The sequence below is a fragment of the Callionymus lyra genome, chromosome 19, assembly GCF_982586985.1.
Source record: "Callionymus lyra chromosome 19, fCalLyr1.hap1.1, whole genome shotgun sequence".
Lineage (NCBI taxonomy): Eukaryota > Metazoa > Chordata > Actinopteri > Syngnathiformes > Callionymidae > Callionymus > Callionymus lyra.
Genome location: NC_141836.1, coordinates 5490122 through 5503603, shown reverse-complemented (window position 1 = coordinate 5503603; position 13482 = coordinate 5490122). Strand labels below are relative to the sequence as shown.

Below are 13482 nucleotides of genomic sequence, written 5' to 3'. Positions count from 1 at the left end.
AAGTAATACCAACTTGAGCTATTTTTGGAAAAACAAATGTTTTATCCATTTTTATTGATGTGTGTTGATAATTTAAAAAAAAAAAAACAGAAAATGAAACGAAGAAAACAACCAAGTTTGATAATTACAAATTAAATTCCTTGGAAAAAATATTGTGCGGAAAAATATTATTTTTTTCGAGAGAACAAGATAAAATGTCTTGCTCTTTAGATATAGCGTTACGGTGTAGGTACAATTTGGCCCCCTCCTACAATATCGGAACTATTTCGGAACTATAATGTTTGTATTGCATTGTACAGTTGTGCGTTATTATTAGTAAAACAGCTTCAGCCAATCAGCGGCTTCGTCACATGTTGCGCGGACACTTCCGTTGGTGTCAAAGTCACGTGTGTCGTCAGACCAGGAAATGAAAGAACGAATGTTCTTGTTGACGAAGATCGTCTTTTTGTCAATATAAATGTTTTATGTGGTAAAAAAAAAAAGTATCATGTAAACGTTCTGTTGACGTTTCTTTAACCCATAAAAAAAATATTTTTAAGAGACTTTCGCATATGCAGCGTGTGACGTCATCACGTAGGAAGTGGGGGGGGCCGACATTGTAGGGGGAACAGTTGTATGTTTGTTTATGACAGAAAAAAGTACAGGTGAGGCAGAAAATGGCAAAATAAAACGCGCTACATCTTAATAGCGAATTCAAAACGTAAGTAGTTGTGAACTACACTGTTTGTTGTTTGTCATTTAGTAACGGAACCAAAAGTGAAAGTAGACAATATGGCGACGTTTGTTGTTGCATTGAGACGTATCTTTGCGCATAATTCGTACATACATATATATACATATATACACACATTGACTCAATATGTTTAACAAAATTTACATTCGAACGTGCATTTCTAAGTTAAAAATTAATGCATGCATAAAGAAATGAAAGTTTGGCGAGAGTTACAATATATAAAAGCGAATACAGTCGTAGCTTTGCAATCAAACTGTCTCCTTTGTTTCCTCAGATTGTAGATGGTGGATCTCTCCTCCTGGGACCTGATTCAAATGTCTTTTTAAGATGATGTGGATAACAGTAGTGATGCTGATGCTGGTGAGATAACAACTATCTACTTGTTAACAATACGTGTTGCTGCTGCAGTTGTTTCAAAGTTTGATTCTTTGCCTGTTTAGTAGAAGACATTTTTTTCTCAGTGTCAACATTGTATCTTATTGTCCCATCACAAGTGGTCACTGCCCTAACAATGTTTCAATATATTTACATTTATTTGCACTGCTTTGATGCATATTTTAAATGGGTTCTCTTTTAAGTTTATTCAGTGAACCCCTCTTTGGTAAGTCCTGATCACTGTAGACCTGTGCTGTGTCTCAAATCGCATACTAATCTTAGTATGCTAGAAGTTAGTATGCATCAGTTTAGTATGCATACTAACTAGTACGCAAATTCTCCGCAGATAGTATGTCTCAAATCAAACCCTGAAGCTACACACTAACCGGAAATCACTTGACAGCTTCTTCTTCTACTTCTTTTTAACGATGTTTCAAGCAGCTGTTTGAACGCTATCGCCGACACCTGCTGGCAGCACGTATTGCAACTTTGGAAAAAGAAATAAAGAAAAAATATGAGAATCTAAATAATCGCGAGATATTTAAGCTGGTATCAGCAGCGAAGACGTGTTTATCCTCCTACTGCTGCTGAAAATACACATTTAAGTATATGCATATATATGCATTTATATATGACGTAACTTCCGTTTAAAACGTCACTAAAATGGCGGCTGTTTAGTATGGTTAGTGTCCATCGAACCATGCTAGTTTTGTGGGCGTGTTAGTATGCCAATTTAGTATGCATGGCGCACTAAATTTCGCATACTAAGAATTGAGACACACTAACGTACTAAAAATACTAACTTTTAGTACGCTAGTATGCGATTTGAGACACAGCACAGATCTCGAAGGAAGTCTGACGGCCTTGTCACGGAAGGTGGAATTCGAACCTACGATTGATCTACGGGCAAAACCTACGGACAATATCCACAAGCATTAATAAAGTATAAAACAAACTATACAGTAACACAGATAAAAAGACGAATCTTCCAGGAATGACCTCTTGAAATGAAATTGTGCTCATCTACTCTCACTTTCTAAATATGGTGAGACTGATGAAGATGGTTCATAATTGTTTTGTTTATACAGTTGTTTTCCACTATAACGGAGGTAAACACACTCACCTGTCACCCCACTGAATATGTGTTGAGAACAGGCGAAGGAGAAGAATGTTGTCCAAAGTGTTTTCCAGGTAAGATCCAGTCTTGGTCCTCGACTCTATAAGTGTTGATTTATGACTTGTTGTATTTGTGACCCATTTTCTGACTTTAATTTTAAACATGATCTGAATGTTGACATTGTTATTTTCATTTTAAGTAAGAAGTGGACGAGACTTCATTATCAGTTCTCAGACACTAGTGAGATCAAGTCTTAGACTGTCACTTAAACTAGTGATTTATTTATTTGTCTAACAGGTAACAAAGTAAGAGTTGATTGTACAGAATTTCAAGGTACGTCCTGCTCTGACTGTGATGATGGAACTTACATGGACAAATGGAACGGAGAGAAACATTGTTTCAAGTGTCTCGTCTGTACTGGAGGTAAAGTTTGTTCTTCACTAGAATGATGAGTTGATCAGTATGTAGATGTGATGTAGAATTTGTTATTGACTAACAGGACTGAGAGAGATCAGATCCTGTACCTTCGCAGCAAACACCAAGTGTGAACTTCTGGAGGGTTTTTTCTGTGTGGACGGCTCAGTGGACACATGTGTGGCAGCACAGCAACACTCCACATGTGAACCAGGACAGTTCATCATCAGAGCAGGTGAGTTTCACATCCAACATGTGAAATGCAAGAGTGCAGAAACTATAAGACACACACAATGTTCTTCACAGGAACGTCCTCCACAGACACTGAGTGTGGAACCTGCAGTGAAGGAACATTTTCAAATGGAACGTTCACGTCATGTCAGGATCACAAACAGTGAGTGAAGCTTCACAAATGTTTGCTCCAGATGTTTTCTTCTAAACTGTCTCCACTTGTCTTTGTAGATGTTCAACATATCTACGAGAAGGAACTATTTCTTCTGACTCTGTATGTCGAGAAGGTTTGACACCAGGACAAGTGGCTGGAATTATTGTTTCTGTGATCGCTCTACTGATCACATGTTCTGTAGTTTATTGGTTTATAAAAAGACAGATAAAAGTCCATTAAATCAGTGGTCCCCGACCCCCGGTCTCTGAAGAGACAGAAGAAGAGCCTAAGGAGAAGACTGGATATAAGCAACACACTTCGGGTGTCATTGTCTCCCATCACTCCCAGATGGGACCGTCTCTGTGTAGAAAAACAAGCGCAGGGCTCCCATTGATTTGGCATTATGGTGAGTAAAAATTTCCATGCACTTTATATTAGTTTTTGTGGTGTATCTGTGCAGGCATGTAAAACGTACGCACGTAACTCTCAAAGGGTCGGTGCACTAACGCGCAGCACCAACACCCCCCCCAGGCCGCGGTAAAATTTGACCGGTCCGTGGTGATAAAAAGGTTGGGGACCACTGCATTAAATCACATGTTTACATTGATTCATGAACATCTTGGTTTGTGTTAATTATTTTTTTCTTAACCAGACAAAAAACACAACAGAAGAGGAATGGAGGTATGTTAGAATTGATATATCTTTTTGGTATTTTTAATCTAACTTATTAAAAATCATTTTATTACACTGCACTTGTTACCTACCTACGTTTAAATATGTGTAATTCATAATGAATCAGATTCTAGTCTGAATCTTGTTTAATAACATTTGACTCTTATTAATTAGGAAATGGTGATGGAAGTAAATGAAACTTTGTTGATGAGCATCGGTGAACTTTTTTTTATCTAAACTGACTTCTCTCTGATTTCTTAGATTTAAGCGAGCTTCATGGTGAGATGTTCAGAGTATGTTCACTGATAGAACTCAGGGAAGACCCAGAAAGAGCAGGACGATGTAGCTGGAGAGAAGAAAGTATGGACCTCTCTGCTAAAGCTGCTGCCCCCGCGATAAGAATCTAGATGAACACTCCAGAGACAGCAGACGTTGAATATGAACTAAATGGACACGAGGATATTAAAGTAGATTGTTCAGTCATTCAATAGAATGTTTCAGTTTTATATCACATGAAAAATGTGTTTATAAATTATCTGTTCCGTGAACATAACATATTTCTGGTTGTTTATATTTGCCTGTGTGTGTAGCTTAGTCTGTGATATAGAAAACATCCAGTTTCCGTCAAACCTTTCATTAATCTCATAAATGTCTGATTAGTTGATAATGAGTCATGTTTCCGTTTCACCTGTGCTTCTTATTAACTGGGGGAATGTGAGTGTAAAATATTGTTTTTGTTCACTGTTATACAAGATCCACTCAGTATAAACTGTTGAACATTGAAGTAAAATAATCTCCAGAAATTATACTTTGTGATGAAGTCTTAATGTTAAAAGAGAAAAATGTAATAATATCTTGAATCAATTCATGTACATTTATATCAAACCTGCTATTCCCTGCATGCTGGGATCAGAGACGCTAGAATTCTACTGTCTCTGTATGTTTTAGATTTACAACACATGAACATACAGTAGATCTGGATCAATTATAAAGGTCATGTATGTCATTAATCATTTTCCTACTTAATGACGACATCATTAAAAGTGTGAACTGCAGTCACACTACAAGTTTATGTCCATAATCCTTAGATATTCTCTCATAATGAGAACAATTTAACAGAAGAGTTTAACATTACCTTGGCTGTAGTCATGCTCTGTAGACAGAAGCTTCACCTGCACAGGTGATCTCATTATAAATAGAGATTATTATTATTATTATTATTATTATTATTATTAGCTCGTCCTCTCTCTCCACCTGCACGCAAAGCAACTTGTACTCTCTACTGCCCCCTACTGTTACTAAAACTTTATTGTCTCCAATAAACAAACCTACAGAAAGACTTAACAGTGTGGTGCTGTGTCTCAAATCGCATACTACTCTTCGTATGCTAGAAGTTAGTATGCATCAGTTTAGTGTACGTACTAACTAGTACGCAAATTCTCCACAGATAGTATGTCTCAAATCAAACTCTGCTGCTACACACTAACCGGAGATCACATGACAGCTTCTTCTTCTACTTCTATTTAACGATGTTTCAAGCAGCTGTTTGAACGCTATCGCCGACACCTGCTGGCAGCACGTTTTGCAAGTTAGGAAAAAGAAATAAAGAAAAAATATGAGAATCGAAATATTTGCGAGATATTTAAGCTGGTATCAGCACCATGACGTGTCATCCTCCTACTGCTGCTGAAAATGCACCTGTAAGCAATGTTCCCTCTAATGAGCGATAATGTAATTGATTTATATAATAACCATGTCATCTTTGACAATTAATATTAATTAATAATATAATATAATATCCTAGCTACAATATTATGATTTAATTATCAATTTCTCTAAATTCTACATTCAAATGATATAATATTTTGTGGAATAGTCACATCTTCAAGAATAGATCAATGTCAGTCCATGATTGTTACCCATGGAAAGTATTTATTTATCATAATCTTAAATTTTCCATTTAAATGATCTAAAACAGGGGTGCTCACACTTTTTCAGTTTTCGAGCTACTTTTATAATGATCAAGTTCAAAAGATCTACCTTCATCAAATTTGCTCAACATAAGTAAGTACATACATCACTCAGATGACTAGCACTGAATGAAATGAATGGACTGATAATCAGTCATGATGGAAGGATGGAAGGATGTGTGGATTTAATCTGATCTAATCTTCATATAAATGCTGACTTACATAAATAACTAGATTCAAATAGTGCAGTCCGTGAGGAGCATATTTCCTCATAAGAAGATACTTTTCCTCTTTTCCTAAGTTTAGACTCATATGTGCTAAGAATTTCTTTGATTTCCAACTAAAAATGGTCGTTCATTTGAACCCAAATGGTGCACAAAAAATATTCAGATGTAAGAATCTGTGTCAAAATCAACAAAGAATTCAGACGGGTTCATCCCTTTCCATGCCTCCATTTCAATATGTCGATCATATTTAAATGAAGCACAAGACTTAAATTTCTCCATTTCTGTGATCATGAAAAAACAAAAACAAATGAAAACATGAATTTAAACAGTTTACATTTGCTAATTTTAAACATGTCTGACATGAATCACACTATTGTAAATGAGTTCAGATGTGCTCCGGTGTACATGTTTATATTTTACATACACGGTTATTAACAAGAATACTGCATTTACAGAGGCGACCAGTGGATTATTAAAATTTTAATAAAGCGCGCATTATTTTGTTCGATATATTATTAAAAAAACAAAGCTTATAATTCTATATCGTTTTTCTGAACTGCGTAAAATGACTGTCGGGGAGTCTGCACGTTTTGCTACTTATGGTTCCTCGCACACGGTTCAGGACCAGAGGAGAGAAATCTTTTCAGGCTGTTGCTCCTAAGCTTTGGAACGATCTCCTCTCTCTTTGCACTTGATGGATCTACTGACTCCTTTAAGAAACATCTTAAGACGTTTCTATTTGTTCAGGCTTGTCCTTGATTTTCCGAAACTCCTGTTGTGTTCTCAGTTTTATCTTGATCTTTAAAGTATATACTTTATTGAATATTGTTTTGATTGTTTAAGTGCTTTGTGACCCTGGTCTGGAAAAGCGCTCTAGAAATATGAATTACTTACTTACTTTTTATTCTCGATTCATATTAACTTTGCCTTGCGTAAGCTAGAGGAGGCGGGAGCTCAGATTGGCTGCTGTGCATGTCAATCAAATTGACAACCAATCGGCGCACTGTTGTTAGCAAGCTAACCTGCAGGTGCCACAGCGTGTATGGGCGGGACACAAACACAAGCGCTGTGTGCTATGATTGGCTGCGTAGCGTAAGTAAACCGTCTTGTATCATTGGCTGGACACCTGTCACTCACGGAGGCGCGCAGCTTAGAGGGAGCATTGCCAGTAAGTATATGAATATATATGCATATATATATGATGTACCTTCCGTTTTTTGGGCGTTTTAATACGCCAATCGCATACTAAGAATTAAGACGCACTTACGCACTCAAAATACTAGCTTTGAGTACGCAAATACGCGATTTGAGACATAGCATCATTGATAGATTCTCAAAAATCATCTGATATGGTGACATTAAATTATATTTTCTTTCAAGGATAAGGATATTGAAGGAGTGACGTCACAGTGTCCACTGTTGAAGGATAAGGATGTTGAGTGTCCAGCTGGAAGGAGCAGAGGTACATGTTGTCTCTTTTCATTTTATTGACATCGGTAAATGTAACTAAGTTTAAGTGAAGGTATCAAGACCTGTCGCCCTTCCCAGCTATCTTCTAAATAAATAAGATATAAACTACATTTATGCTTCATTTATCTCTGTAGAGAAATTCACAGAATTATGTTTCCTTGTTTGTGATTATTTCTTCTTCTACATCTCCCTAAAGCCTGGCGTTAAAAACGTTGAATAAAAATAGATCGTATTTTGGACGCCCAAGCGTGTCACTACCGTAATACTGTGTATAGAAGCGCTTCAAACTTTAAGGCGGGGAGTAGAACCCCATGTTTTTAAGTTAAATCTTCTAGGCCAAATCACAAATACAACACCATTTTATACCATACCAACATTATTAGCAGAACGTGAATCAATGCAAATATAGTTTATCAGTGTGAAGAATTCTAAAAACATACAGACTCCTCACATTATTTTTCAACTAAAAGCGAATACAGTCGTAGCTCTGCAATCAAACTGTCTCTTTTGTTTCCTCAGATTGTAGATGGTGGATCTCTCCTCCTGGGACCTGACTGGAATGTTTTAAGATGATGTGGATAACAATAGTGATGCTGATGCTGGTGAGATAACAACTATCTACTTGTTAACAATACGTGTTGCTGCTGCAGTTGTTTCAAAGTTTGATTCTTTGCCTGTTTAGTAGAAGACATTTTTTTCTCAGTGTCAACATTGTATCTTATTGTCCCATCACAAGTGGTCACTGCCCTAACAATGTTTCAATATATTTACATGGATTGTTGTTTTTTTTTTTGCACTGTTTTGTTGCATATTTTAAATGGGTTCTCTTTTAAATCAGGAGTTTATTCAGTGAACCCCTCTTTGGTAAGTCCTGATCACTGTAGACCAGCTCTCGAAGGAAGTCTGACGGCCTTGTCACGGAAGGTGGAATTCGAACCTACGATTGATCTACTGGCAAAACCTACGGACAATATCCACAAGCATTAATAAAGTATAAAACAAACTATACAGTAACACAGATAAAAAGACGAATCTTCCAGGAATGACCTCTTGAAATGAAATTGTGCTCATCTACTCTCACTTTATAAATATGGTGAGACTGATGAAGATGGTTCATAATTGTTTTGTTTATACAGTTGTTTTCCACTATAACGGAGGTAAACACACTCACCTGTCACTCCACTGAATATGTGTTGAGGACAGACGAAGGAGAAGAATGTTGTCCAAAGTGTTTTCCAGGTAAGATCCAGTCTTGGTCCTCGACTCTATAAGTGTTGATTTATGACTTGTTATCGATTTTCCCATCATTCTTCGATGCTTAAAAAGAAAAACTTGATTTGATTGAACTGTCAATCATGAACTGAGAGAATCTGGGACACGTGTAAGTAAATAATTATTATTTATATAGCGCTTTTCCAGACCAGGGTCACAAAGTGTGTAACACTATTGTTGTCGTGAGCATGTGTGTAACTACCTGATCTACGACCATGTGAAACCACCTGGGTTTTCTCAGTAAATGTTATTTTGTTTGTTTGTTTGTTTGCACTTGTTTTTTGTAATGTCTGCTCTTGAGCTTGTGAGGACGGAAACGTTGGGAATGTAGAAATTTTAAACGTTTTCCATGGAAATGTACTTTTTTTTTTTTAATGTGCTAATAAAGTGTTTGTCCAATTTTTGTTTCATAAACATTTTTAGGAGAAAATGTCCTTAGATTTTTTTGGAACACAGGTAAATACATGATATATATATTTAATCCCGTCCTTTGCAACAGGTTTGTATGAATGTTTTATTTAAAACCTACAATAATTAAAATGGTTAATTAGTCTCGATAATTAAAAAATAACGTCTGAATCTTAATAAAAAGGCAGTGGATTGAAGGAGATCAACTACGTTTTCTACAAGTAATTAAAAGAATTTTAATGTCCAGGTAAACAATTCAAAGATTATTAAATTCAATTTTAACTTCCATCCACCAGAGGGCGCTCTAAGAAGAAATCACAGCCGGATGTCAACCTGCGCCGTCACAGTCACGTGACCAAACGAGCTGATGCTCCAGCTTGAACAACATTGAAGATGAAAACTTCCAACATGCTCATGACCCTGGCTTACTGGGACATCTGCGGGTGAGAACGTTGACTTTCTACACAACTACAGCAGCTGAGAACCATGTTGTGACTTAAACTCATATTAATGACGAAACTAGCGTTTATTAAAAGTCGTGATTCTAATTTGTTGAACTTTCATTAACTTTTGTCCTGAAGTTTGTTTGTAAATAAAACAATATAACTGAGCTTCGTTCATGCATGTGTTGAATTAAAGTCACTTTCAGTGAAACTCTACTTGTCGTTGAAGCTAAAGCTAATGCTAATGCTAAGAGGAACACCTGACACTGATGAGGTCAAAGGTCAGAAGGTTAACTATTGTAAAAGGTCTTTCAAGGGGAACTTTTATAAATTCAATTGAAGGTTTAAAGTTAGAACATTTTTCATTTTTAAATTTTACTTTTGTTTACTTTGTTGATAGTTTTCACATTAAAAAAATCCAGCCTTAAATCTGTCCAACAGCTTTTAAATGATGAGAAATAAAAACCTCTGCACACTAAATAGTAACACATTAGTTTATACAGTATTACATTTTCATTTATAACAGACTCAGGTCTGTTATAAATGAAGCTCATGAACAAAAGAAAACGATGAGACGCGTGTTGTTCAGATGCTTCAGCTGCTCAGAGACACATGTGTGCATCACTCCTGCATTTGTATTAAAAAACCTGCTTGTCACTCCTATGTTTTGGTTACATTTCTGTGTATAAATGAACGTTGTATCGAAGCAACCATTTGCTTTTCTCTGTGTGTGAAACTTGTAGAATTGCTTTGTAACTTTGTCTGTTCATGCAGGTTTAATCTTTCTTAACAGTACTTTATATTATACTGTTTAATTTTGTTTTGAAAGTGAGTTGAACTTTATACTTTGTTCAATCAAAGACGCGTGTGTGTCATCACTCCTGCATTTGTATTTAAAACCCTCGCTTTACACTCCGTGAAGACTGAGAACGAGTCCAACATCTGTTCCACTCCAACTTCCAGGACCAACTTGAGTATTTAGGTTATTTAGAACTTTATTGATCCCTCAGGAGGTCTCCTTCGGGAATTAGTGTTTTTCCAATTCCAATACAACAATTATTCATAAAAAATAAGAACACAACAAGAACAAAGAGAAAGAACAAAATGATGCAATCTAAGTCTAAAGATAAAGAACATGGATCAAAGACAAAGGATACAAAGACTAACATAGAACAGAACATCATTATACTTTAACTCCACTCCTGCCCCCGAACTCAGAATTGTACAGTCTAACAGCCCGAGGAGATGATCTGCTCTGAACACGAGGAGGAGAAGAAGATGTTCTGTCGGTCTGATCAGCAGCTCATCTGTCATCCTTGTGTGGACCAACACAAAGATCATGACATCGTCTCGGCTGCAGCAGAGAGGAGGGAGAGAGAGAAAGACGTGGATCAGAGTCGAGGAAGGATCCAGCAGAAGATCCGGAAGAGAAAAAATGAAGTGGAGCTGCTCCAGCAGGAGAAGAAATACATCAGAGTCTCTGCTGATCAAGTAGTGAAGACCAGTCAGGAGACCCTCCACCAGATGATCCAGATCCTCCAGAGAACATACTCTGATGTGGAACAGCAGGTCAGATCTCTGCAGGAGACTGAAGCCGCTCAACTCCGAGGACTTCAGGAACAGGAGATTTCTGAGCTGAAGAAGAAAGAAGCTGAGCTGCAGCAGCTGTTACTCACCGACAGTCACATCTTGTTCCTGCAGAACTGGACCTCACTCTCAGAGGTCAGTGAAGACACGACCTCCTCCATGACCCTTGAGCAAACTCACCGCCGCTTTGAGGAAGTGAAAGCAGACCTTCTTAGAGACACGTGGACCAACATCTCACTGATGATCCATCCAGAGAGAGAGCAGTTCCTCACACACTCACAGGACATCACTCTGGATCCAAACACTGCACAGTCATGGTTGATGTTGTCTGAAGGAAACAAGAAAGTGACAAACATGGGAGAACATCAGCCTCGTCCTGATCATCCAGACAGATTCATTAACTATCGTCAGGTCTTGAGTCAAGAGTCTCTGACTGGACGTTGTTACTGGGAGGTGAAGATAGGAGAAGATGATGTAGTAGCAGTTTCATACAAGAACATCAGCAGATCAGGATATGAAAGTATATTTGGATTTAATGACAAATCCTGGCGTTTATTTTGTCGCGAATCTGGTTGTTCATTATATCACAACAACATCAAGACTTTCATCTCCAGTGTCAAACCCTCCACAGTGGGGGTCTACCTGGATCACTCTGCAGGTCTTCTGTCCTTCTACAGCGTCTCTGAGACCATGACTCTCCTCCACAGAGTCCAGACCAGGTTCACTGAGCCTCTTCATGCTGGAGTTGGTGTTCGGTCCTCGTGTGAGTTTGTGAAGCTGAAGTAGACGACAGTGAGATCGTGTCTCCAGGAGTGACATCATCACATGAAGCTTCAATGTTTGGATGAAAGTCTCTGAGAACGTTTGTTGTTTGTGCTGCAGTGAAGACACAGTGACGTCATGTGACTCGACTTGATCAGATTCTCTGGGATTTGATTCTCACTCACGATGACGAGTCTTCTTTAAATCTTCTCCACTGAACACGTTCATGATGGATCTGGTGTTTCTCCTTCTCTGACGAGTCAAACCTGTCAATCCTGAGAAGATAACTTTGACCTTTGAACTGATCACGTTCAATCTTGTCGATGACAAATAATTACTTACTTACACACACACACACACAAACCTTTACAAAAAGACATCAACATGTAACAAATGTTTTATTGTAAATGATGTTCTTCAAACTCATTTTATTTCTGGTTGTTTTTCTATTTTATTTTCGTTTTGAGTATCAATCACTTTGTTTCAGACGTTCGGGCTCTGTTTTCTTTTCAATTGACATATACTGTTACTGTTTAATTCAAAATGTTTCGCATGAAAAATGATTTCTGGTGTTTGTATCTGTTTATGAATAAACACGAATGAAAATATTGAAATACTTCCTTGTTGTTACGCATCACTGTCGTTTGAGGGCGCTGTGGTTACTACAGGTCTCGGAGACGCATTTAAAGGAGAAGCGAACAAAAAGTTGTTCATAGAAACACAAACATTGATTTAAGTTGAATACAATGTTTTTTAACCTTATAATTTCAGAAAATGAAAATTTTTGTTTCCTTTAAATCCTTCAAAGTGTTTCAAAATATTATTTAAACGATGAAGTTTCAGAGGATTCACAATGAACGTGCGCGCGCATCTGTGCGTGTGAGAATCAACAAGAAAGTGACAAACATGGAAGAACATCAGTCTCGTCCTCGTTTTAGTTTAAGTTTCTAAAGCATAGACTCCAGCCAACCCTGTGAGAGGTTGCAAGTTCAACTCCCATCCTTGTCTTTATTATTTGAAAGATTAACGTTGAAGTTTCAGCGGATTCTCAATGGACGAGTTATGTTTTCTTAGATCCACCAGAGGGCGCTCTAAGAAGAAATCACACCCGGATGTCCACCTGCGCCGTCACAGTCACGTGACCAAACTAGCCGACGCTCCAGCTTGAACAACATTGAAGATGAAAACTTCCAACATGCTCATGACCCTGGCTTACTGGGACATCTGCGGGTGAGAACGTTGACTTTCTACACAACTACAGTAGCTGAGAACCATGTTGTGACTTAAACTCATATTAATGACGAAACTAGCGTTTATTAAAAGTTGTTGAACTTTTATATTCATTAACTTTTGTCCTGAAGTTTGTTTGCAAATAAAACAATAGAACTGAGTCTTTCTCGTTCATGCTGGTGTTGAATTAAAGTCACTTTCAGTGAAACTGTACTTGTTGTTGAAGCTAAAGCTAATGCTAAGAAGAACACCTGACACTGATGAGGTCAAAGGTCAGAACGTAAAATATTGTAAAAAGTCTTTCAAGGGAAAGTTTCAAACTTATCTATTTAATGTTTAAATTTTCCTTTTGTTTACAGTTTTTACATTTTTTTAAAATCCACCCTTAAATCTGTCAAACAGTGTTTATTTAAACTA

The 13482-nt window shown here is 37.3% G+C and overlaps 1 protein-coding gene across 13 annotated transcripts; it reads left to right on the top strand.

Annotated features, from left to right (window-relative positions):
* The first annotated feature begins 584 nt into the window (after nt 1–584).
* On the top strand, nt 585–12468 carry LOC148059114 (tripartite motif-containing protein 16-like). Of its 13 annotated transcripts, XM_087782280.1 has the most exons (11): nt 585–700; nt 1008–1093; nt 2197–2299; nt 2523–2648; nt 2725–2874; nt 2946–3033; nt 3102–3430; nt 3517–3593; nt 3677–3705; nt 3958–7355; nt 7883–12465. In XM_087782280.1, the coding sequence occupies exon 11, from the start codon at nt 10732–10734 to the stop codon at nt 11857–11859; it is 1128 nt and encodes a 375-aa protein (XP_087638406.1). In that variant the 5' UTR covers nt 585–700; nt 1008–1093; nt 2197–2299; nt 2523–2648; nt 2725–2874; nt 2946–3033; nt 3102–3430; nt 3517–3593; nt 3677–3705; nt 3958–7355; nt 7883–10731; the 3' UTR covers nt 11860–12465. The 13 variants fall into 13 exon arrangements, 12 of the variants coding, with proteins under 12 accessions (XP_087638406.1, XP_087638405.1, XP_087638404.1 ...); XM_087782279.1 differs by having other exon boundaries at nt 3677–7355; XM_087782278.1 differs by having other exon boundaries at nt 3102–3593.
* The last annotated feature ends 1014 nt before the right edge of the window (nt 12469–13482 follow it).